Below are 27652 nucleotides of genomic sequence, written 5' to 3' on the forward strand. Positions count from 1 at the left end.
TTCTCATTTTTAGATAGTGCAAACTGTTTCTTGTTCATTGACGTTTTCTCTTGGAGAGCTTTTTTCATTTCATTGAAAATGAAAGCAGCAGCTGCCAAAATATGTAGCTTTCTTATTAATTTTTCAACATTGTGTAAAATAAATGTATAAAGTAACATATAAGGTTTAAATACTGATTATCCTTTTACACTAAAATATTACTAAAGAGATACAAAAAAAGTAAAATGGATATGTTCTTTTTCTTTAAGGAGATTAAATATTACTGAAGAAAGAAAAAAAAACTAAAACAGCCAAATGGGGCTATGCATATGAAGTTAAAAGGTTTAAATAAAACAGAAATATATATTTTATTTTTTACTTGCTTAACTTGTGGAGGGTGTATCCTGTAGCAAAGCCCCTAACTTTTTTCGTGAAAGCCCAGTTTCAGTCAATAAGTCTTAAAAAAAACGTGTAAAGATATTGACAATAAGCTAAGCAAACCCAGGAAGACATGGAATCGTTTTAAATCAAGTATCATTACATCTTCCTTTCTTAAAGAGAAGCAAGGCAGTACTTGTAAGCTTACATATTTATATATAGACATACATACATATATATATCTATATCCGAAGCCGTGCAAGCACACTCTTGAGAATGCAAAGTATAGTTGTACAGAAGAAAAGCAATCTTGCCTCAAATGAATGGCAACCTTTTGTAGGTCTATGAACTTAATTTAAACTTTAGGTTTACACGGTGCTTTCTTTACGAAGTACCTGCACTCATGAATATGTCTGTATGTGTCAGTCGGTCAAATCCACGCGCTTCGCACCGGCGAAGTACCGCTTTTAAATTTTTATTAAGAAAATAAAACCTTTCTAAATTGAGGGAAAATATACTAATAACAGTTTGTTAAGGATCTGTTTTTTTGTGAAGCTGCCTTTACTCGAGTGATGACTTCGACCTGACTTGGTGGCCAACCATAAGCGTTACCTGGTAGGTAACCACCCATACAATCAGATTGTGAATCAGACTACGAATGCCGTGAATGTAATTACACACTCACTGCACTTGCTTACGGTAATCAAACCTCGGACGTCAGCGCTAGAGGGGGCTTAGCAGCGGTGAAGTATTGCTTTTAAATTTTAATTAAGAACAAAAGAAAACCTCAGAGGTTCGATTCCCGTAAGGGAGTGAAGTGACTGGCCGGTTACCTACCAGGTAACGCTCATGGTTGGACAGCAAGTGACGTAACATCAGCCACGGTGCCTTCAGTTATGAGAAGCAGATCATAGAATGATTGAAAATAGTTTTGCATTTACCTTCTTAGTAAAAGGCGAGCTTTTAAGCCTGACAAATCACCCAGTAAATGCACACGATTAATTGCACATGTGTTAATATGTATGGTTACACAATATTAAAAGATAGTGAACAACGTGATTCACCTTTGTTCCCGCGTTTGATAAAAGGCGAGCTTTTAAGCCTGAGAAATCACCCCGTAAATGCACACGTTTAATTGCACATGTGTTAATATGTATGCTTACACAGTATTAAAAGACACTCAAAAATTAACGTCATTTACCATCAACCACGGTGCCTTCAGTTGTGAGAAGCAGATCATAGAATGACTGAAAATAGTTTTACATTTACCTTTTTAGTAAAAGGCGAACTTTTAAGCCTGAGAAATCACCCCGTAAATGCACACGTTTAATTGCACATGTGTTAATATGTATGCTTACACAGTATTAAAAGCAGTGAAAAATTAACGTCATTTACCTTCGTTCCCGCATTTGACTCGTGCTGTAAATCTCTTCCTTGTTTTTAGTTCACGTGATTACGTAGGAGGCGTGATGACGCAATACGTGACTCCGCCTCCTCCATTAGAGCATATGGACAAAAAACATGTTCCAGTTATGACCATTACGCGTAGAATTTCGAATTGAAACCTGCCTAACTTTTGTAAGTAAGCTGTAAGGAATGAGCCTGCCAAATTTCAGCCTTCCACCTACACGGGAAGTTCGAGAATTAGTGATGAGTGAGTTAGTCAGTCAGTCAGTCAGTGAGTCAGTGAGGGCTTTGCCTTTTATTAATATGTATAGATATATATATATATATTTATATATATACACACACACACATATATATATACACACACACACACACACATATATATACAGTAATCCCTCCTCCATCGCGGGGGTTGCGTTCCAGAGCCACCCGCGAAATAAGAAAATCCGCGAAGTAGAAACCATATGTTTATATGGTTATTTTTATATTGTCATGCTTGGGTCACAGATTTGCGCAGAAACACAGGAGGTTGTAGTGAGACAGGAACGTTATTCAAACACTGCAAACAAACATTTGTCTCTTTTTCAAAAGTTTAAACTGTGCTCCATGACAAGACAGAGATGACAGTTCTGTCTCACAATTAAAAGAATGCAAACATATTTTCCTCTTCAAAGGAAACAGAGAGGAAAGCAAACAAATCAATAGGGCTGTTTGCTTTTAAGTATGTGAAGCAACGCGGCACAAAGCTGTTGAAGGCGGCAGCTCACACCCCCCTCCGTCAGGCGCAGGGAGAGAGAGAGAGAGAGTTTGTTTTTCAAACAAAAATCAATACGTGCCCTTTGAGCTTTTAAGTATGCAAATCACCGTGCAGCATGTCCTTCAGGAAGCAGCTGCACACGTCCCTATCGTCTAGGTGTGCGAACATTCCCCCTGCTCACACCCCCCTACGTCAGCGCAAGAGAGAGAGAGAGAGAGAGAAAGTAAATTGGGTAGCTTCTCAGCCATCTGCCAATAGCGTCCCTTGTATGAAATCAACTGGGCAAACCAACTGAGGAAGCATGTTCCAGAAATTAAAAGACCCATTGTCCGCAGAAACCCGCGAAGCAGCGAAAAATCGCGATATATATTTAAATAGCTTACATATAAAATCCGCGATGGAGTGAAGCCGCGAAAGGCGAAGCGCGATATAGCGAGGGATCACTGTATACACACACACACACATATATATATATATACATATATATATATATATATATATATATATACTATTATATATATATATATATATCTATATTTATGTATATATATATATATATATATATATATACACACACACAATTATATATATATATATATATATATATGTGTGTGTGTGTGTATATATGTGTGTGTGTGTATATATATATATATATACTATATATATATATATGTGTGTGTGTGTGTGTGTGTGTATATATATATATGTGTGTCTGTGTGTGTATATATAGAAGGTCTGTGATACGGTTTGCATATTTGCAGTTGGAAATCCACAAAGGGAGAAAAAACGAATCACGTATCATAAAATACTTCTATTCCTGAGCTTTCAACCCCTATCAGGGGTCTTCATCAGAGGATAATGCTTAGACTTACAAGAATCAAAGGCAAACGACAGCCGAAACACAAAACGCAGTTTATAGTATTCCATGCAATTCTTGCTCAGCTGTATACATAGGACAAACGTCAAAAAAAATCTCAACACTTGTACAGGAACATCGGAACTGTGTGCAAGGCATCATGAAATCTGAAGACTACCAAAAGATATTGGGGCGCAATGTAGGGCCCAGTGTCAGAAACCTGGGTCTGCGTCAGAGGTCATGGGTGTTCTAGCAGGACAATGACCCCAAACATACCTCTAAAAGCACCCAGAAATGGTTGAACACAAAGTACTGGAGAGTTCTAAAGTGGCCAGCAATGAGTCCGGATCTAAATCCGATTGAACACTTATGGAGAGATCTCAAAATTGCTGTTGGAAGAAGGCGCCCTTCAAATCTGAGAGACCTTGAGCAGTTTGCAAAAGAAGAGTGGTCGGAAATTCCAGTTGAGAGGTGTAACAAGCTTGTTGATGGTTATAGGAAGCGCTTGATTTCAGTTATTTTTTCCAAAGGGCATGCAACCAAATATTAAGTTGAGGTTGCCAATAATTTTGTCCAGCCTGGATTTTGAGTTTTGTGTGAAATGATGTCAGATTTGGCTTTTTTCTGTTTTTTTGTGTTGTTCCAGTGCATATAAAGGAAATAAACATGTGTACAGTGATCCCTCGCTATATCGCGCTTCGCCTTTTCGCGGCTTCACTCCATCTCTGATTTTATATGTAAGCATATTTAAATATATATCGCGGATTTTTTTGCTGGTTTGCGGATTTCTGCGGACAATGGGTCTTTTAATTTTCTGGTACATGCTTCCTCAGTTGGTTTGCCCAGTTGATTTCATACAAGGGACGCTATTGGCAGATGGCTGAGAAGCTACCCAACTTACTTTCTCTCTCTCGCGCTGACGTAGGGGGGTGGTGAGCAGGGGGGCTGTTCGCACACCTAGACGATAGGGACGCTCGTCTAAAAAGGCTGAAAGATTATCTTCATGTTGCTACCTTCTGTGTGCAGCTGCTTCCTGAAGCGACATGCTGCACGATGCTTCGCATACTTAAAAGCTCAATGGGCACGTATTGATTTTTGACTTTGTTTTTTCTCTGGCTCTCTCTCTCTCTTTCTCTGTTCCTGACGGAGGGGGTGTGAGCTGCCGCCTTCAACAGCTTTGTACCGGCAGTGCTTCGCATACTTAAAAGCCAAACAGCCCTATTGATTTTTGACTGCTTGCTTTGTTCTATCTCTCTCTCCTGACGCGCACCTCCTTTGAAAAGGAAGATATGTTTGCATTCTTTTTAATTGTGAGACTGAACTGTCATCTCTGTCTTGTCATGGAGCACAGTTTTAAACTTTTGAAAAAGAGACAAATGTTTGTTTTCATTGTTTGAATAACGTTCCTGTCTCTCTACAACCTCCTGTGTTTCTGCGCAAATCTGTGACCCAAGCATGACAATATAAAAATAACCATATAAACATATGGTTTCTACTTCACGGATTTTCTTATTTCGCGGGTGGCTCTGGAACGCAACCCCCGTGATGGAGGAGGGATTACTGTATACCAAAACATTTGTAATTGCAACAATTTTCTGGGAAAATTCCAGGGGTGCCGATAATTTCGGCCATGACTGTATATGTACTGTAAAATCATTGCACAAAATCGTTGAACTTTTAGGCTTAAGATTTTATTTATATAGAGTAGATATATTTGTATTAATGTGTTTCATCCATATACTGATACAAATATAAATCTCACAACAGTAAAAATAATAAGCCTCACAGAATAACCTTTGTTTTGTTTAGTACTCTTTGTCTTGTTTGGTTGTTGCTTAAATTTGGGAATGAGTCATTTCCCAAAATGTTTATAGACTTGGTATCAACTTTATTCGGTTCACTTGCTTGTTATTTCAAATTGCCTGATCCTTCTAACAGCCAGTCATGTGGCTGTAGCTCAGTGTATGTAGCTTGCAAGTTAGTTAAAAATTCCCCATAGTCTGTTATGGTCCATGGCATTGCACAGATGTTTTTTATTAAGCTTTGACAATGACTTCTCATCTATTGCCACTGTGAAAGGCAAGTTAGAAGTATAAGACATTGCAAACTTCACTTAAGCTGGCTGCAATACTTTTTTTGCGTAATTATTCAAAATCTAGTGATTTGGCTATAATCAGCAGAGGTTATTATTGGGACTGAACTGCCATCACTCTAACTCTTTCATAAGACTCGCTATGTGAGAAGGGCCATAAACATTCTGAAGGATAAAACTCATCCTGAAAATTCTTTGTTTGAGCTCCTCCTGTCAGGAAGACATTTTAGGTCAATCTGTGTACGCACAAACAGACCAAAAAATAGTTTTTTCCCATCTGCCATAAACTTTCTGAACTCTGAATCTCCTCAGTCTGAAATAATTTTTAATTGAACATGTGCAATAAGGTATATTAGTAATGTGCAATATACTAATGTAATACAATATATAATATGTAACGTACTATTCATTAACAGGTGCAATAACAATTTATGCTGCTGTACTTTGAGCAATAATAATTTTCTCTGGTTACTTGATCACTTAACACTGTATATGACATATTTGGAAATATTTGACTTTTCTTTAAATGCACCCTGGGGCTGTCACAAAAAGTAATTTCATTGAACTTGATCCTTTCAAACTGAACAAAATACATTTGGCTTGTTTAGATGAGCTAATAATGGGTATTCTTGCATTGATTCACTGCACTTCTTCATAAGATGTTATCATCTTCCTTAGTTTAAAGGATGTGCAGCTGTGTCATTTGAAATAATTCAGCAGTTAATCACAAAGTTGTAAATATGCAAATCAGCTGAGAGATGATATTAAGACAGGCACTGAATACTTTCACAGTGAAGTACTTTTTTCATCATTTTTTTTTTCATTTTTTAATGAATTAATAAAATCGAGCTTTTAGTTACAGGGCCCCTAAACTGTGGAATGGTCAGCCTGCTACTATAAGAGGTGCCCCCTTGGTCTCAGCTTTTAAATCCCGGCTGAAGACTCACTACTTCAGTTTAGCATATCCTGACTAGAGCTGCTGATTAACTGTACAGACTGCATCTCTGTTGTTAGTCATTAGCACTAAAACATAAGTAACATGATAGTTACAATTTGATACTAACCCTCACCTATTCTGTTTCTCTTCTCAGTACGCAAATGTGGCACTTGGTGCCACGGCCCACCTTCCAAGTTGTTTTGCTTGCCAATGGTAAAGTCATCCCTGATGGAGGATCACAGGAATCATGGGGAAGAGGGGTCCTTTAATCGGATTAGCGCTATTTCAGCTGTGGAATGGTCAAAAGGGGGAGGCAGCTTGATGAATGAGGTCTCCAGGACTCTAAACAAATCCAAATCATATTATGTGATATCATCAACTGTTAATTTCTACTCCGTACTTCTAAAATGTTTATTATTATTTTTATACTGTATTGAGGATTTGTTCTGTGTATTGTCCTGTATTGTATTGACTCCCTTCTTTTGATACCCACTGCACGCCCAACCTACCTGGAAAGGGGTCTCTCTTTTAACTGCCTTTCCCAAGATTTCTTCCATTTTTTCCCCTACAAGGGTTTTCTTTTGGAGTTTTTTCCTGTCTTCTTAGAGAGTCAAGGCTGGGGGGCTGTCAAGAGGCAGGGCCTGTTAAAGCCCATTGTGGTACTTCTTGTGTGATTTTGGGCTATACAAAAAATAAATTGTATTGTATCAAAAACTCCCTTGAACTTTTATTAAAATAGTAACTTCTTTTTCTCACATCTTGTAAAGTTTGCTTCCCTTCACATTTTTCATTCATCGGTTGTGCAGTTGCTTTTGCCACCTGGATATCGTTCCAGGATTAAGACAAGTCAGGAACTGCACTGTCAATTGATCTGGTTGCTTACAGGAATACTCCATCCAAAAATGTTTTTGTATTATCGAAGTGTCTATTTTATACAATACAATACAGTTTATTTTTGTATAGCCCAAAATTGCACAAGGAATGCCACAATGGGCTTTAACAGGCCCTGCCTTTTGACAGCCCCCCACCCTTGACTGTCTAAGAAGACAAGGAAAAACTCCCAAAAAAACCCTTGTAGGGAAAAAATGGAAGAACCTTTGGAAAGGCAGTTCAAAAAGAGACCCCTTTCCAGGTAGGTTGGGCATGCAGTGGGTGTCAAAAAAGGGGGTAAATACAATACAATACACCGAAGAGAACACAAGTAATCCTCAATACAATATAGTGCAATAGAAATATTACAAGTACAGAGCAGAATTCAATAGTAGATGATATTACATAATAGTATTTGGATTTGTTTAGAGTCCTGGAGACCTCAGCCATCAAGCTGCCTCCCTCAATTGGCCATTCCACAGCTGAATCAGCACTGCACCAGCCAATCCGATGAAAGGACCCCTCTAACCGATGATTCCTGCAATCTTCCATCAGAGTTGACTTTACCTTAGGCAGGCTGATCTTGAGGCTGATCCTCCAATTAGCTGTGAACCACTCAATCTCACTGAGTTTGCACAGGTGGCGAACCAGCTGACGGTAGGGAAGGCTACAGGGATCTGTGGTATCCGGGGTGAACTTCTCCAGGCTGGTGGTAAGGCCATCCTCCTGGCATAGCAAGCAACTTTTGTTTCCATTTGGGAGATGGGCGTCATCCCTATCTGGAAAGGGAAGGATGATCGCCTGGATTGTGGTGACTATAGGGGGATACCACTACTCTTGGTGCCAGGTAAGGTCCTTGCTAGGGTCATCCTCAATAGGGTCCATGATTACTTGCTTACCTACCAGCGACTGGAGCAGTGTGGTTTTATGTCTAAGAAGTCTGCCATCTACCATATCCTGGCACTGAGTGTTCACATGGAGTGCAAACACGAGTATCAGCAGAGTTTCCTTGCAGCCTTTTTCGATTTTGTAAATCGTTTGACTCAGTTGATTAAGCTGCCCTGTGGGACATCCTGAGACTTCACAGGATCCTTTCAAATTTTGCTGGATATCATGGCCAGCCTGTATACTGGTACTGTGAGTGCTTTGCAGAGTGGAGGCAGAAACTGCATTTTTCCAACTTGATTCTGGGGTTCATCAGGGGTGTGTTCTTGCTCCTACTCTGTTCAGTGCTTGCATGGACTGGGTGTTGGGCAAGGTCATGAGGTCATGCAGTGCTAATTCAACAATTCTTTCTAAAAAAGTACATTTTACAAATTAAGGAAGGGAAGGGTGATGTTATGCTATTTAATTACACATTGCATAGTCAAAACATTATTTAGCAGGTAAACATAATTTATTTTTCTGCACTCTCATTTGTTTATTGTAGCTGTGTTTTTTCAAAATTACCAAAGTTCTGCAGCTTTTAGTTTGCTTCATAGGAAGATTCATGCAATAGTGTGACACGTGTTCAGATAATTCCACAGACCAAATATCTGAGTTTTAAATGTTTTGGTAAAGTTCAAGGCAAAACAGTTCACACAAAAAACTAGTATCAAAGAAAAGATTAGTTCTTGTTTAAGAAGAGTTCTATTTAAGGCTTATATATCTTGTGTCATTCTCTAAGTTTGGTCATACAGTCATACTTGAAGCAAGGTAAGCACGCTAAACACGTAAGCATGGTCAGAAAACTATATGCCATCTCCTATTCTATTTGCAAACATATCTAACAGTCCATGCTAGCAGTAGGGCTATTTCCTCACTGGCTTAATTAACACTCACTTCTACCTAAGAAGGTTCTATCTCATGTTTACTTACAGCGGGTAAAAGGCTGTACCATATTCTAGGTAGCTATAAGAAAATTGTATTCTATAGAAATTAAGCAAACACTTATATGAATTTACATCAAACATTAAGTTTCTAAGATTGGCTCTTACACTTTTGGCCCCTAATTGCTTATGCAGGAGCAGAGACAATTACAATATTTTACTTCAATAAGAGCCACAACCATTCCTATACTATAAATATTATTTTCAAATAATTAGCAAATAACTGCAAACAAACATTCAATCATTTCTTATTTCAATTACTAGCTGTTTCTTGTTGTAGGCACAGTATATTAATGGGACTATCCTGTGTGCTGGTTTTGGTCTGCACATAAACTCTTCTGAGTATGCATTTGGCATCTGGCATTGTCTTGATGACTCAACCCGTTACCCAAGAATTGTGGGATGCAACATCATCTACTAGTAAAACAATGTCCCTGGTTCAAAATTTCTTCTTGGTGCAAGCCAGTTTTGACGTTTTTGAAGTATTGACAAATACTATTTAGACCATCTTTTCCAACACAGATCAGCCATGTACTGAACTTCCTTCCACCATCTTTGAGTATATTGGTCATTTTTAGAAAAGAGTCCAGGGGGCATGTTGGGCTGTGTCTTTAGTAACAGTAAGTGTTTGGGTGTGAGTGCGTCCAAATCATTTGGATCATTTGATGTCTTTATGAGGGGTCTGTTATTGATGATTGATTTAACTTAACACATTATTATTTGGAGACTTTCATCGTCGAGTGTTTGTTGGTTGAGTATTGAGTTTAGAATCTTTCTTATGCTTCTAATTTTCTTTCCCATACTCCACCTTAGATTTATATTCCAATTAGAAAAAACAAAACATATGTAACCAGTTGTATCTGAAATGTTGTTAGTCACTTTGAATAAAGGTGTCAACCAAGTAATAATAATAGCTGTGAAGAAAAAGTTAGTAAATGTATATATAACATTCAGGTGCATTTTGGGAACTTAGTTAATTGTTTTGAAATTGTTTTCAAAGGCCTACAATAGGTACCACAATTTTGTTTAATAACATGTTTATGTAATGAGTCAGTCCAAAATAACATTACAGTGGAACCTCGGTTTGCGAGTAACTTGGTTTACGAGTGTTTTGCAAGACGAGCTAAAATTTTTAATAAATTTTGACTTGATAAACGAGCAAGGTCTTGCAATACGAGTAGTATGTATACGCTTTGTCTGCTGAGCGTCATGTGATCACAACTGAGCTGATGGTTCTTCTCTCTCTCTCTCTTGCTGTGGGACTGTGAGCAATTGTCTCCTATTCTCTGTCTGAGTTGGCGTGCCTCACTCATATAGTCAACATCCATATGAGTGTATACTGTTTACTACAGCATTGTGTGTGTGTTTGTGTGTTCTTATGTACGTACCGTGACGTGCGAGTCCCCGTCTTGCACCCCAAAACACGAAGCTGAGTCTCAGTACTTTAGCAACACCAGCTTTATTCAGCTTGAAACAGCAACAGCGTGGTTATTTATTGTAGCAGGATCTGCCACTCTCCTATACACAGACACAGCAGTCAGTACTACTAAAATGTAATTATTTATATTGGTACCTGTATTAGCTTTTTAATAGCATAATAGCACTGTCGTGCTTGATGCCATCTCAGGTGACATAGCATAAATTGATGCACTGTTGTTAGATTTTGGTTATATAGAGCCTATGGTTAATTGTAGTTCAGATGTCTTAAGCATACAATTTTTGAAAGAATTATCTGATGGAGAGTTAAACTCTATATTGAACTCAACAGGCAAGAGCAGAAGAAGCTGATGTATTGTGAATTTGTTCTTTTGAAAGAGTAACTTAATTCATTTTTAAGACTGTACAGAATGTTTTGACTTTTTAAGATTATTTCAAAAATTTGTCAGCACTTTTTAGATGGAGATTTTTGAAATTGTGTACAGTTTGCTGTATTTGAGTTATGTCAATAAAAATTGAGCATTTCAAATCTATCTACTTAACGATTAAGTGTAGCAAGTTTTAATAAACTCAGTCCATGGAGGAGTTTCATGCAAATAGGTAGATGAATGCTCCTAAAAAGGAACACAAATTAAAGTAGTTCATTGTTAACTGATTTATTGAACATAAAAATGATGTAGGTGGCACACTGGTAGTTCTGTTGCCTCACAATTAAGAGACTAGGTTTTGTATCCCGGTTGCTTCCAGTTTGGAGTTTGCATGGTCTCCTGTGTTTGCATGGTTTTTTTTGGGTTGCCCCAGTTTCCACTCCTTGTCTATTAACATGCAGGTTAAATGAACTACCATTGTTAAATTGGTCCTGGAGTGTGTGTGTGTGTGTGTGTGTGTGTACACGTTTACCGTGTGATGGGCTGGCACCCTGCCCAGTGTTGTTCCTACCTTGCTCCCTGTGATTGCAGGGATAGGCTCCAGCTCCCACGCGAACCTGCTATGGATAAGTTGGTTAAGAAAATGGGTAGACGTATGTATTAAAAAAATGCAGTTCTCATTTCATTTATTCATTATCATTATTTAGGGAGTGAATATAGAGGTTGTCCACTCCTACAACTGCTTGGAGAGACTCCTCAATGACAGGTTGGACTGGTCTCAGAGGAAATACATAAGAAAGGATAGAGCAGGCTGTTTTTTCTTAAGACTGCATTAATTGTGGATAATGACACATATTCTGCAACTGCGGTTTTCAATGTTGTGGTGTGCTTGGCCAGTAATATCACTTCAAGAGAAGCCCATGAAATCAACAAACTAATTAAAATGGCAGGCTCAGTTATCTGACACACTCTGGAAACCCTGGAGGTAGTAGGGAGGGAATCTCTCCCTCCTCATAGATATAAATCAAGTTCTTTCTATTCTAGTTTAATTACAGTAGTTAAATACTCATTTGTCACTGCAAAAAGAAGCATTTCAAATATTCTCATTGGATGTGTTCATTGAAATGTACTCACTACTTGAAATGCATTATTTGCATTATTTGTGTAATATAGAAATTTTGCATAAAATCATTTTCATGTTGATTCAGTTAATATAATTTATTGTATTGCATGGTCATAACACCCCAGTTCATAGGTAACAAACTTCAGTCCAAACGGTCAGGAATATTTTTTTGTACCTCCACAAAGGCATAGAGTCTGAATTTCAAGTTGTTTTTCTTGCTAAGATACTCAAACGAGAGCCTATGGTTAACTCGTAATAGATATTTTGGGCAATAAATAACAGGTATTACATTTTTTCATCCACTAAAACCTCTTCTTTTTATATATACAGGGTGAGTCAAAATTATGTAAACATTTGAATGGCGGAAACAATTTATTCACAAAACACACCGTATATACTCACATTTAAGTTCTCCCGTATAATTTTGCCATATAATTTCTGGTATTTTTATAATGTCAGTGGTATAAGTCAAATGCGGAAAACTCATGCTGTTGGTCCAAGAGATTATGATATGCTAACGACCACCTGAGAGAGTAACCACGGGGCACACTGCCTTATTTTTATAAGTATTGTGCTTATGTGATCACACAGTAATACCCAAACTATTCCGAAGCGATGTTGGCACTGTTTTGTGTTTTTTGTATCTCACACCCTCATACACCTTTATCGTAAGAGCATTGCTTATCTACAATTTATCTTTTAATAAATTGGCTGATATAAGAATATGGACACAATTTTATTTCAGTTTTTGTTTATGTACCAAGTCTGAGCTGTATCTGAAAATCACACAAAAGAAGCGAATATTTTTAGCAAGGAACTACAATACTTCTCTGTATACAACATTAGATGTTGCTTACCCAGGGTTTCAGAATGAATAGAGAGTGAGGTGAACTCACTCTGGAGAATGCCACATCAAGCTGGCCATGAGAAAAACAATCATCCCTCAAATCCACTCCGGCCTCTTTTAGAGACTGGCCTTCTGCTCACCTACCAGTGAATGAAGCAGTCTGGTTTTATGCCTAAGAAGTCTACTATCAACCGCATCCTGGCATTAAGGGTTCTTATTGAGCACAAACGCGAATATCGGCAGAGTTTCTCTGCAGCCTTTATCGATTTTCGTAAAGTGTTTTTACTCAGTTAATTGAGCTGCCTAGTGGGGATATCCTGAGACTTTGTGGGATCCTCTCAAAGTTGCTGGATATCATGGCTGGCTTGTACACTCGTACTATGAGTGCTGTGCAGAGTGGTGGATAATCTTCTGGATTTTTCCCCATTTGATTCTGGGGTTTGTCGGGGTGTGTTCTTGCTTCTACTTTGTTCAGTGCTTGCATGGACTGGGTGTTGGGCAGGGTCATGGAGTACAGAGGCTGTGGGGCATCTGTTGGTGAAGAGAGATTCACTGATCTTGACTTTGCTGATGATGCTGTGATCTTCGTGGAGTCAATGGAGGCTCTGATCAGGGCTTTTGAGAGACTGAGCGAGGAGTCTGAGTGACTGGGCTTGCAAGTATCCTAGATAAAACCCAAGATCCAGGCCTTTAACTTTTTGAGGGCTGAATATTTTTTCTAAAAAACTCAGTTTCCTGAAAAGCACGCAAAGCAGTTGTTTCACACATAAATCAGCATAAAATGTCTGTTGCTGCGTGCTGTGGCTGCTGTCGACACCTTGTGGTAATGCATGACCCCACGCATTTCCAAATTTAAGTTAAAGGAACCTAAAAGTATGGCAGCGTAAAGGAAGAAGGGCACTTACCGTTTGTGTGTTGATGCGGGGCCATCTAGTGGGTGATCGCGGTGAGTCTGGGCACACGTGGAGTCGTTATAATGGCCAGTACAGGCTCCTCCACATGTGTTCAGTTTTACACGCTGGTGTCCTCACAGCCTGCCCAGCGCAGGCTATTTAAGGTGCGGCACGCCTAAAAGGAAAAGTCGGTATTTGCTTTTGTAACCAAGGTTGAGTTACAAATGGGGATCCCATACTGTGAATAAATTAACTTACTTACTGGTGAGTAAGCAACTGTTGTGCATGAGCTCAGCATAGCCGTTCAGGGGGGCTTACACGCATTTGACTGGCAGGGGTTCAATTATAAATGGAAAGTTGCCCAGGGCGAATCACTCAACATGCCAGCGTCTACCTGGCTAGGTGCGTGGGATAGATGGTGTGGCAGATTGGCTGGATAATCTTGCTGGTTATATTTAAGGAGTTGCCAGCCCACAGGGGTCATCAGTGGACCTAAAGGTGAGGTAGGATTAAGCACTGCTGAGCAAGTCGAAGGAGCAGTTGTGATTTTGACAGCTTTGTATATATTCTTTTTGTACATATATTTATATATTTCCAAGTGATAGTTTTGGTGGAGGTATATGTACTTATTTGGTGTTGGCGTAGTTTTTGATTTTGGGATTGTTGCAATTGTTTTTTTCTTTTGACTACCTTCATTGTTGGAGTGTGTGTAGTTTTTGTAGGAGTACACTGTTTTTGTAAATACACCATATTTTCCTTTTTTTGATTTTATTCATTTATGAAGCAGTGTCAGTGCTAAAGGACTGTGAATTAAAGCCCGCTTGACACTACTGCATTTTTTTGTAAATAAACTTGCACCTTTCACCCTTTAATTTTTGTCTGTGTTTCTTCTCTTCTCTGATCCTGTTCGGTTCATCAGATGCCCAGAGTGTAGGCTGGGGCCACTTTAACACTACACACCTGTTTGGAGTCTCTTAGCAGCAGCTTGATGGCCAGCAGGAATGTGCAGTGGGCTGGCAGCCTAGCTGTCTACGTGCGGCAGGTGGACGACAGTGGCAGTCACAGTGTGACGCAATCTGATTTGTACCTCTTGTCATCGTAAGTGGCCACCCTCTCAGACGCATGTTGCTGTAGGCTCATCAGCTACACGACCATGTTCAGCACCATGATTAGCTGGGGACTGATCAGCTGATGCTGGTACCTCGTCAGACGGTATAAGAGGAATGCGTGGTATAAAGAGTTTCTCCCTGACCAGAGCCAGTAAAGATATATGCTTCAATTACATTTTCATATGAAGTTTTGTGTCATTGCACAGTTTAGAAGGATTTAAGTTTCTCAAAACCATAGCTGGTGCTTCTATAAGATATGGAAGAAGATGATCCGCTGTGGCAGTCCCTAACAGGAGTAGCCGAAAGTAGAAAAAGAAGATAGCTGGTGCTTCTATCTTCAAAATAAGTTTGTGTGGAGGAATGCATGGAGGATTAAGCGTAGGCAAGAACTCTGAACTGAATTATATGTCATCTCTTGTGTATTTAACTCTGCTAAAAGACAGATTGATTTCTGTAGCTTTGTCATTTTTAAGCGTTAATATAGTTTGTGCCCTTAGCCAAGATACAGGCTTAGAAGGCAGGGTAACTTTTCCATTAATATCTCTATTTTGTCTATTAAAGTACATAAATTGTCCAGAATATTTATTTTTTCTTCTTTCTCCTCTATTGTACCATCTCCTAATTTCAATCATAGATCAGAAAACTCTTCTGCTTTCAAGTAACCCATCAAATGCACGCTCATATTTTTTTAAGTCTGTTTTTTTTATTTTAGGCCACATATTTACCGGCAACATCATGTAAAAATATTAGTCAGTGTATTTTAAATAGTTTAATTCACACTAACCAGCAATGCCACATTACCATCAAGGTAAACAAATGTCAAACTTTATCTGTAAGAATGTTTTGACATATCGAATGATGCAGTGTGAATTGAATTTTCGAAAAACCAGTATGAAATTTGGCATCTGTCCTGGTTTTTCAACTACCCTATATAAAGATAATTTTCTTTTTTTTAAATTGCAAAAAAATAGTGTTAATTAGTGCTGGGAGGGATACCGGTTCATACCGAAAACCGTTTTTTATTTTTGTTATGATATGGATTTTTCTTATACCGCAATACCGGTTTAAATAGCCTAAACAATGTTGGGAACGTGGCGCAGCGGGAAACTGTTTAAGGGGGGACTTTTTTCACTGCTACATCGCTAAACACGCATGCAACGGAGTACATGCGTCAGTGGAGGTATTGAGTGGTGAAAATGGACAGAGAACACTCTGAAACTGAAGCTGTAGCAGACGATAAAGTTGAACATGGTGACACAGAAGAACTTTTGCTGAAAAAAGGAGCCGTGTCTGTTGTCTGGAGATTTTGGTTTTAAAAGGTCCGATGTGGACCAAACAACTATTTACTGCAAATGGTTTCGAGCTAAAGTTGTCGCCGGAGGCGGCAACATGAGCAATTTGCTGCACCACCTTAGCCGCAAACATGCTTTGGAGTACCATGAATGAATGGAACTAAGATTGGTGCCCTCCACATCCTCAGGTAAAACTGAAAAAGCTAGAGGACACTCGAGTCAAATGTCACTTGTAGACGCATTTGTTAGAGGACTGCTTACGACAAAAAAAGCAAGAGGTGGATTGAGATAACCGACGCCATTACTATCCATATAGCTAACGTGTCAGTGGACAGAGATTGTTAACATTAACAGAAAGTGTAGTTGGTTTACAAAAAATATTTACTCTTTATTGCTTTTCTAAGACATGTTCGATGCAGTACAACTTTTGACAAGCACCTCTGAATATTTTACTAAGTGTAAATGCCTCTTTGGATGGTTTGCAAAATTTGTTCAATAAAATGGTTCTATATTTTGACTGCAACTGTAATGCAATGTGATTCCTTCTCTTCATCAGTGCCACCCCCTTGAAAACTATCACTTTATGGGGCCATGCAAACCTGTATTAATACATAATACTATCGATGACTCAGGCGCCGCCGAGAGTGGCAGCCTTTTCAGCAGCTTCGTGTACGACTATATTTTTCTACTTTTTATTTTTCTCTCTTATTATTGATCACTCCTATCACTTTATTTTATGTGGATTTCGTTCCCTGGACACAATTACTTTTACAACGTGGGCATGGATTTTTACACACTGAGACTCGTCTATTCAAGTACTCAACTTCGAGCGCTGAGAACAAATGCCAGTGCCGGTGTGGTTCCCTATTTATCCGACGAGGTAAGAAGGTGGTATCGTGGCAGCAGAGCCGGCACTAAGCTAAAAATGAAGCGGCTTGCGAGAAAGTGGCGTTTTAAGCCTTCGGTGCCTTCTGTGATTCTGGGAAATGTGAACTCAATCTCAAATAAGAGCAACGAACTGGCTGCACTGGTGAAAAATGTCAGAACCTACAGAGAATGCAGTTTGTTGTGCTTTTGTGAAACGTGGCTAACTACCACCATCCCAGATGCTAACGTGGAGCTACCCGGGTTTAGCATAGTTAGAGCGGACAGAGATGCAAGTACCTGCGGGAAGCACAAAGGAGGAGGACTCGCTCTCTATGTTAATACACGGTGGTGTAACTCTGGACATGTTAACGTCAAAATCTCCACTTGCTGCAAGGACATCGAACTGTTGGCCGTAAGTTTGCGTCCCTATTACTTGTCCAGAGAGTTTGGACACGTCATTGTTGTTATTGCTTACATCCCTCCTCGGGCAGACGTGGAGACAGCGAGTGACATCATCCATTCTGCTGTTGCTAAGTTACAAACGCAGCACCCTGAGGCGCTTGTGCTAATCGCTGGAGACTTTAACCATGTGACGCTGAACAAAACATTACCTGCCTTCTCCCAGTATGTGGACTGTAACACCCGGGGTAATAAGACTATTGATTTACTGTATGCAAACGTTAAAGACGCATACAGTGCCACCCCGCTGCCTGCACTTGGGAAAGCAGATCATAACCTGGTTCTGCTTCAGCCTCACTACAAACCAAGAGTGAGGGTCCTACCTACAACCACACGCTAATTCAGGAAGTGGTGAGAGAGGCAGAGATGGCTCTGAGAGAATGCTTTGGAACTACAGACTGGGATATCCTGCAGGGATCACATAGTGAGAACATTGAGGAGGTTGTTGACTGCACTACTGACTACATCAACTTCTGTATGGATGTTGTAGTTCCAGTAAGAACTGTTCACTGCTATGCTAACAACAAGCCATGGATTACAAGTGACATCAAGGGCCTTTTGAACCAGAAGAAAATGGCTTTTAAAGACGGTGATCAGCATGAGCTCAAGCTCGTGCAGAAGGAACTCCGAGTCCAGCTCAGGGCGCCGAAGGAGCAGTACAGGAGAAAGCTAGAGCAGAAGTTGCAGAATAACAGCATGAAGGATGTGTGGAATGGGATGAAGATCATCACTGGCTGCAGCTCGAAGCGGGGTGCCACCATCGAGAGAGACGTGAAGAGAGCAAACCAAATGAACAACTTATTTAACAGGTTTGACCACCCTAACCCATTCTCACTCTCACCTCGGAGTACTGCACCCTCCACACATCCTTCTGCTGATACCAGCATAGGAGAGACATCCCCACCCATAATTACAACAGCCAGGTGAGCAGAGAGCTGAGGAGACTTTGTGCCAGCAAAGCAGCGGGTCCAGATGGAGTATCGCCACGACTGCTGAAGGTCTGTGCATCGGAGCTGGGGGGTCCTCCACAGCGCATCTTCAACCTGAGCCTGGAACAGGGGAGAGTCCCGAGGCTTTGGAAAACATCTTGCATCACCCCAGTCCCAAAGGTATCACGTCCTAGTGAGCTGAATGACTTCCGGCCTGTTGTTCTGACATCACATATGATGAAGACCATGGAGAGGCTGCTGCTTCACCACCTGAGGCCAGAGGTTCAACACACCCTCGACCCTCTGCAGTTTGCATATCAGGAGAAGGTGGGAGCAGAGGATGCCATCATCTATATGCTACACCGATCCCTCTCCCACTTGGACAGAGGCAGTGGTGCTGTAAGAATTATGTTTCTTGACTTCTCTAGCGCCTTCAACACAATCCAACCTCTGCTCCTTAGGGACAAGCTGACAGAGATGGGAGTAGATTCATACCTGGTGGCATGGATCGTGGACTATCTTAAAGACAGACCTCAGTATGTGCGTCTTGGGAACTGCACGTCTGACATTGTGGTCAGCAACACAGGAGTGCCACAGGGGACTGTACTTTCTCCGGTCCTGTTCAGCCTATATACATCGGACTTCCAATACAACTCGGAGTCCTGCCACGTGCAAAAGTTTGCTGACGACACTGCTATCGTGGGCTGCATCACGAGTGGGCAGGAGGAGGAGTATAGGGACCTAATCAATGACTTTGTTAAATGGTGTGACTCAAACCACCTACACCTGAACACCAGCAAAACCAAGCAGCTGGTGGTGGATTTTAGGAGGTCCAGACCCCTCATGGACCCCGTGATCATCAGAGGTGACTGTGTGCAGATGGTGCATACCTATAAATACCTGGGAGTGCAGCTGGATGATAAATTAGACTGGACTGCCAATACTGATGCTCTGTGTAAAAAAGGACAGAGCCGGTTATACTTCCTTAGAAGGCTGGTGTCCTTCAACATCTGCAATAAGATGCTGCAGATGTTCTATCAGACGGTTGTGGCGAGTGCCCTCTTCTACGCGGTGGTGTGCTGGGGAGGCAGCATTAAGAAGAAAGACGCCTCACGCCTGGACAAACTGGTGAGGAAGGCAGGCTCTATTGTTGGTATGGAGCTGGACAGTTTGACATCTGTGGCAGAGCGACGGGCGCTAAGCAGGCTCCTATCAATTATGGAGAATCCACTGCATCCACTAAACAGTGTCATCTCCAGACAGAAGAGCAGCTTCAGTGACAAACTGCTGTCACTATCCTGCTCCACTGACAGACTGAGAAGATTGTTCCTCCCCCAAAACTATGCGACTCTTCAATTCCACCTGGGAGGGTAAACGGTAACATTATACAAAGTTATTGTTTGTTTTTACCTGTTTTTTTGTTTTTGGCTTTGTTCTTTATTTCGCCTTATACATTTTCTTGTATTAGGAATTTGTTAGTTTCCGCATACCCCTTGGGGTCAGAGCGGAGGGTCAGCCATTGTACAGTGCCCCTGGAGCAATTACAGGTTAAGGGCTTTGCTCAAGGGCCCAGCAGAGTAGGATCTCTTTTGGCAGTGACGGGGATTCGAACCAGCAACCTTCTGAATACCAGCACAGATCCTTAGCCTCAGAGCCACCACTCCCTGTTTTATTATCAATCTTTAATTTAATATTGTTTTTTGTATCAGTATGCTGCTGCTGGAGTATGGAATTTCCCCTTGGGATTAAAAAGATCTATCTATCTATCTATCTATCGATCTAGCTATCTATCTATCTATCTAGCTATCTATCTATCTAGCGATCTATCTATCTATCTCTATCTATCTAGCTATCTATCTATCGATCTAGCTATCTATCTATCTATCTATCTATCTATCTATCTATCTATCTATCTATCTATATCTATCTATCTATCTATCTATCTATCTATCTATCTATCTATCTATCTATCTATCTATCTCTATCTATCTATCTATCTGCACATTAAAATGTTTTCTTGTACAACGTACAATTCTCATGATAGTGGAATAGGTTATTCTTAGCCAGTCTACTGTGGTAATTGCGGTGGAAAATGTGGTTAACATCCACTCATGCATGGGGAAAAAGTACTGTTGAATACTGTAAAACTAGTATTATTTTGAAAAATATAGTGATATAGAATTTTGGTCATACCGCCCAGCTCTAGTATAAATCAAAATAAAACTAAAGGATTTCAGCATTTCTGAGGGAAATTAACCATTTTTTAGATATAAAATATTTGAATATTGAGGGGTTAGTTTCACCCCCTTAGGAGTGTAGCAAAATCTGTTTTTATCTCTCACCTAGACCCTAAAAAAACCTTCATGACAAATTTCAAAATTCTAGGACTTGGGGTTTAGGAGATCTAATGATAAATCACTCAGTGGGTTTTTGCTTTACTGTATATACAGCGGGCGGCACGGTGGCGCAGTGGGTAGCGCTGCTGCCTCGCAGTTGGGAGACCTGGGGACCCGGGTTCACTTCCCGGGCCCTCCCTGCGTGGAGTTTGCATGTTCTCCCCGTGTCTGCGTGGGTTTCCTCCGGGCGCTCCGGTTTCCTCCCACAGTCCAAAGACGTGTTGGTTAGGTGGATTGGCGATTCTAAATTGGCCCTAGTGTGTGCTTGGTGTGTTTGTGTGTGTCCTGCAGTGGGTTGGCACCCTGCCCAGGATTGGTTCCTGCCTTGTGCCCTGTGTTGGCTGGGATTGGCTCCAGCAGACCCCCGTGACCCTGTGTTCGGATTCAGCGGGTTGGAAAATGGATGGATGGATGGATGTATATACAGCGGGCGGCACGGTGGCGCAGTGGGTAGTGCTGCTGCCTTGCAGTTGGGAGACCTGGGGACCTGGGTTCGCTTCCTGGGTCCTCCCTGCGTGGAGTTTGCATGTTCTCCCCGTGTCTGCATGGGTTTTCTCCGGGCGCTCTGGTTTCCTCCCACAGTCCAAAGACATGCAGGTTAGGTGGATTGGCAATTCTAACTTGGCCCTAGTGTGTGCTTGGTGTGTGGGTGTGTTTGTGTGTGTCCTGCAGTGGGTTGGCACCCTGCCCGGGATTGGTTCCTGCCTTGTGCCCTGTGTTGGCTGGGATTGGCTCCAGCAGACCCCCGTGACCCTGTGTTCGGATTCAGCGGGTTGGAAAATGGATGGATGGATGTATTGTATAGGATATGCAATTAATGATGAGCAGACAGGACATGATCATGATGTCCAAACTGGTAATGACGCCAAAATTCCTTTTGTGCAGCAGTCACACTATCACCATTCTTATAAAAGTCTTTCACAGCAAATTCTCATTGCGCACCATTGAAAGCCTGAAAAACAAATTTGTGGAGATCCCTGGGGAAAAAAAATTAAAAACATGATATGGTATTATAAATTACTAAGTGACAATTACTGAGTTTGCAAGAAAATATTGTCGTTGAGTACAGAAAGCTATTTACAAGCCGGTTTGGAAGGTGGGCACTTCACAGGCTGCATTGGGTGGGATATAAGAGTGTGGCAGCAGGCTGGGCTGACCTAAATTTTTAATTAATGGCAGTATGTATACCTGCAAGAAAGGACTGCACCTTTAAATCAGGAAGGTTCGAGAAAGAGGGTGGAGACTTTCTTAGGAAACAAATAAATTAGAACATCACACAGGAGTTAGTGCTTAACTATATATTATAATGCTTGCGTCAATGATGACGAAGACTGCAACTGAGATTAATGATACCTACATTGTTAAGGTTGGGAATAGTGTAATCCACATTGTGTTGTTCCCATGTCATCTCAACTTTGTAGGCATTTCCTGCATCCTGTTAAAATGGGGAAAATTAAATCATCTGTCTTGGTAGGTTCTTTATTGAGATGAACCTGTGGCAGTGCCACTGAGAGCACATCAGTTCCCAGCAGTCTTCAAGTGCTCAAGGCCAATGAGAGATTAGAGTGCACTTTGAAGGGAGCTGGCATTCAGGTGGGAACTGTCAGAGCAAATCTAAGTGCATATATGCCATGAAAAGTAGCTTTTCTGTGTTTTACTGGCATAGTTTCTGTTTTCAGACTGTATCTATGTGTGATGTGATGTGCCTGCTTAACACAGGCATTTTCTGACTGTTAACATTCTTCATATCTAATGTATTATATATTATATACTAGTGCCAGAGTAAGATTATAGTCTTCAGCCAACAGGCCCAAACACCCAATATCCCCTAAGCACCACCAATTACCACAAGGTAATTCTCACACTGGTTAACAGGCAGAAAGTAGCTAATAAAGTTGATTGATGAGTGTATATTCAGTGCATGTACTCTTTATACATATATAATATACAGTAATCCCTCCTCCATCGCGGAGGTTGCGTTCCAGAACCCCCCGCGAAAGGTGAAAATCCGTGAAGTAGAAACCATATGGTCATATGGTTATTTTTATATATTTTAAGCCCTTATAAACTCTCCCACACTATTATAAACATTTCCCGCACAATTATACAGCATAAACCCTTTGTTTTTCTCTTAGATATTAGGTAAGATTCGTTGAAATTATGTATGTAAACACAGTTTATATACAGTAATCCCTCACCTATCGCGGGGGTTACGTTCCAGAGCCCCCCGCGATAGGTGAAAATCCGCGAAGTAGCGACCTATATTTATTTTATTATTTATACATGTTTTAAGGCTTTATAAACCCTTCCCACACTCTTATAAACCTTTCTCACTCTCTTGTTAACCTTTCCTACGCTCTTATAAACACTTCCTATGCTCTTAAACACTTTCTGCATTCTTAAACACTGCAGACCAACACTGCACACTGCACGCAGCGATCAGACGTCAATGTGTCTGCACTCGCTTTGTGAAGGGGGGCAGCTGAACTCTCAGCAGAGCAGAAATGGACTTTATGCTGCTTCTGCCAAAATGCCTGCTTATTGCTCTGAGGAGGAGTGGGGGGGTGTGTGAGGACTGAACGCATGTTCGCTCAAACCCCCCTCCCCGGAGGCGCAATACGCTCCTGCCACTTCGCATTGTCAAGGGGGTGGGGAGCTGAATGAACGCTAAGGAGAAGTGGACTTTGTGCTGGCTTTGTGCTGCTTGTCGCTCTGCGCGTCAATAATTTAAAAGCCTGTACAATCAGGCTTTTAGGTGTACATCACCTATTTTCCTGTCTCACTGTCTTGTCTTGCGTGAAGTTAAAATGTTTTATAATAGTGAGATGTTACTCATATCCTTAGCCCGACATCCACATATCATATGTGTTAACAAAGTGTGTTTTATAAGTTTACATGTGTTTAAAGCATGTGGGATGGGTATTTTAAGGCTTAAACTATAAAAATGTTTATTTATATGGTCTTTCTATATCGCGGATTTTCTCCTGTTGCTGATGGGTCTGGGACATAACTTCCGCGATAGGCGGGCAATCACTTGTATTTAAAAACCCGCGAAGTCGTGAATCCACGAAAAGTGAACCGCGAAGTAGCGAGGGAATACTGTACAGTAAAACCTAAATATTATTTTAAAGATATCGAGCGTCTCCGATATCACATATGTTACAGCCATTACGACAGACAGGCCACCAGCAATAAATACGTATAATGCAAGAAAAATTGTATACAGTAAAATGTGTGTACAGTGACACTAAACTTTGTACATGTAATAAGTACTGTACGTAGATAATTAATTATGGTTACTCACCAACAATGACACGACGACTTGTCCGATAACGATGAGTTTAATTTTACTGCACAACAAAGGATAGCGTTACAGCTCTTCTAAAGGAGCCTCTTCAGGCTACTGTGTAGCACCGCCATTGTTCTTCTTCCAGGACTCTTCAATCCAAATCCCTAAAGCAGATTCCATCCAGACTACTGCCTTATAACGTCCACTTGCAATTAATTTTACGCACTGGTTAAAGGACACTGTGGCCGTAGATCTTATAAGCTTTTCCTCCTTTTTAAATAAAAAGAATCGTGGACTCATTAATGCTGTAATGGTGTCCTGCAGCGGTGTAGCTGTTCCCTTCCTTCAACATATCCAAAACTTTTACCTTTTCTGTAATCATTTGCATCTTCTGTTGGCGCTTGGACACGGCACCTGAAGCAGTAGCAGGAGCACGTTAATGCTGAATGAGTGAGATGAGACTTCCTGGTTAATGCAGCACTCCGTCGTTGAGCCAATCAGCAGCACACAGGAACTTAACTGCGTGCTCTGATTGGGTAGCTTCTCAGCCATCCGCCAATAGCATCTCTTGTATGAAATCAACTGGGCAAACCAACTGAGGAAGCAAGTACCAGAAGTAAAAAGACCCATTGTCCGCAGAAACCCGCGAAGCAGCGAAAAATCCGCGTTATATATTTAGATATGCTTACATATAAAATAGAGATATAAGATAGAGTGAAGCCGCGAAAGTCGAAGCGCGATATAGCGAGGGATTACTGTACTGCAAATTTTGTATATATTCAATGTATGTACTTTTCTTAGGTGTATACTATTCATTTTGTATTGTATAAACTGACATTTCCAAACTGTTTATACCAGATATGGTTCTATTAGAATAACTTTTACTTTTCAGTATATTTTACCAGTTTGTCAAAATCTGCAGAATTAGATACATACACTAAAATATAATTTATTTTACCTACCTTATATATTTTTGAATAGTAGAGAATGTTTTGCTTTATCATCATTTATTCCATTTCAGAATGTACTTTGTTCTCTATTAGAGCAAAAATATATTGACTTTTTTGTTTTTTCTTCCAGATATTGCCAGCAAAAGGATGATTCATATTATTTTGCTTCATGAAGATGTATCTCTGCAATACTTTATTCCAGCCATTCTTTAATTTTTATTGAACACTAAAGTACTTTCCAAAAACAGTGCAATATGGAATCTTATTAAATTTATTATATTTTAATATAGTTATTGTCATTTTTAAAGTGATGCTTTAAGATGTCTTGAATGTGATTAACCACCATAAGCATATACAACGTGTATATAGGTGAAAGGAACACATATTTGCAAATGCAAAAGGACCAGCTTGAGAATATATAATGCAAACAGCAGTAAGTGCTAATCACAAATATTGCTGATTTAAAGATTGATTTATAATAAACACATTTGTTAAGAAAGTGATAAATGGGTGTAATAGCCTTATTGAATTTGCTATTTTGATGTTAATTTGGGTATTAAACATAAGCTATATTATTTAATGATTTGCTCACTCACAATTATTCAGCCTTTCCATGTTTAAATGCAGTTTTAATGAGTTATCAAGTGCTCACTTCTTGTACTTTTTGTGGAAAGACATGAGGTATTCTATGAACTAAGAAAAATAAGAAAAAGTAGTATAAGCTCCAGCTACATATCCATAATAAAAGTTTTAAGTTTTATTCAAATTGCTGTAGGGCCAGCATTTTAGAAATTAAGATGAATTATAGCTTCTTAAGGAGAAAAAGAGAAAAGAGCTTATGTAGAGATAGAAATTCTGAAATTACGTAACAGACTTATTTATTTGCTGTAGTACATAAAGGATAAAAAAGCAGCCGTACAGTAAGGGAGTTACACTTTCTAACTGGGTGTTACATTCTGCAAGAGTGACTGTTTGTGTTGCAGTGGTAATGATTACAGGTTGTACAATGAACTAGTCAGCCATGGCAAAATTGCCAAATTCTGGTAGCAAATCTGCTGTTCACTTGCAATTTGTATAAAGTGTTTTGCATAAAAAACACAGCTAAATAAACAATATACTTATTTTAATGTAAGCACAAAACTACAAAACCCCAAAATGCTGAGTGCAGTAAGCTTTCAGTGAAACAGAATTAATATTGTTACTTTTGAAAGTTTGATCTGGTTCAACAATGTTTGAATATACGAAGGGAAACATAAAAGACAACCAGTAAAAATGCAACTTTGAGTCTAAATTTCTGCTACTTACAATATTTACATTAAGTTTTCAGTGTATGCTTTTGTAAGTATGGTGATACATTCATTTTTACACATCTGGGGCCTCATGTATAACGCTGTACGTAGAACACACACTATATATAACATGGCATAAGCACAGAAGCGGGAATGTGTGTACGCACAGAAAAATCCAGATGCATAAATCTGTGCGTTCGCCAACTTCCACGTTCTTCCGCTACATAAATTCCGATCAGCGTGAAAAGTAATGCACGTGCACATGCCTGCTGCCCAACCCCAACTCCTCCCAGAATTACGCCTCTTTGAATATGCAAATCAATATAAATAGCCCTTAAGCTCAGCCTTCTGTGAAAAGACAATGGGAAAAGCATGGGGGAAAATAAAAGAATTTCAGCGAATACCAAGTGGAGGCAAGGAAAAACTTACTATTTGTTGGTTTAAACAGTGATATAATCAACAAAAGGAAGTTGATCGAGTGACATATAGTGTCTGAGAAACTCAAAAGCTCAAGTTCACAAAGTCGCACAGTACCCAAAATAAAAAAGAAGTCAGATATCAAAGTTGCCTTGAAAAGGAGAGTTGTAGCCCACCGTCTGAGTGTCATATGAAAGCTTATTAGGGTACAGAGAAAAAAAATATATAGTCACACAGTGGGGAAAAAAGCTAGAAATGTCAACTTTACTCTCGGAATTTCCACTTTAATCACGTAGTTTATTTTGTCATTAAAGTAGAACATCATAACCTTCATCTTAAAATCGTTAATTTAGTAGTTTCTCAAATCCCAACGTAACTAAAGTAGCACGTTAAATGCTTTGTTTTGTATTTGATCTTCTATGTGCTCTATGTGTGTGAATCACTGCATGCTTCCTGGCTTTCTCTTCCTCCGACAGGACACAGAATCCATTACATTCATAATATTACAGCTCTCTGAATAATTAAAATACTGAGATGTATACGTGATATCATTTTCATGATGATAGGAGTTAAAGCATGTTATTAAGACATGGGAACACGGTGGCGCAGTGATTGTTCATGTCTCACGTAAGATGCTTGCTGCGCCATTTGCGACCTTCGATGAAATAATTTATTGCAGCAGTACTGTCTCTTTCAAATGTACTAACCTCCAATTCCTGTCCTTACTTTTCTTTCTCCAAATACCCAATCACCACACAATCAGCTCTGTAATAGACATTAAGCCATCTGTAAGCTTAGAACGATGATTCTTCAAAACGTTTAAGGAACATTGAAATATCTTCG

The 27652-nt window shown here is 40.0% G+C and overlaps 1 protein-coding gene across 1 annotated transcript in view; it reads left to right on the top strand.

Moving 5' to 3' along the window:
* hus1 (HUS1 checkpoint clamp component) overlaps nt 1-25733 on the top strand; it is a 91653-nt gene extending 65920 nt beyond the window's left edge. Inside the window, exon 8 of the mRNA XM_028791697.2 lies at nt 25234-25733. Within this exon, the coding sequence (XP_028647530.2) occupies nt 25234-25316 (83 nt within the window). The 3' untranslated portion in view covers nt 25317-25733. The remainder of the gene's footprint in view (nt 1-25233) is intronic.
* The last annotated feature ends 1919 nt before the right edge of the window (nt 25734-27652 follow it).

The sequence above is a fragment of the Erpetoichthys calabaricus genome, chromosome 6 (genome assembly GCF_900747795.2).
Source record: "Erpetoichthys calabaricus chromosome 6, fErpCal1.3, whole genome shotgun sequence".
Classification (NCBI taxonomy): Eukaryota; Metazoa; Chordata; class Cladistia; order Polypteriformes; family Polypteridae; genus Erpetoichthys; species Erpetoichthys calabaricus.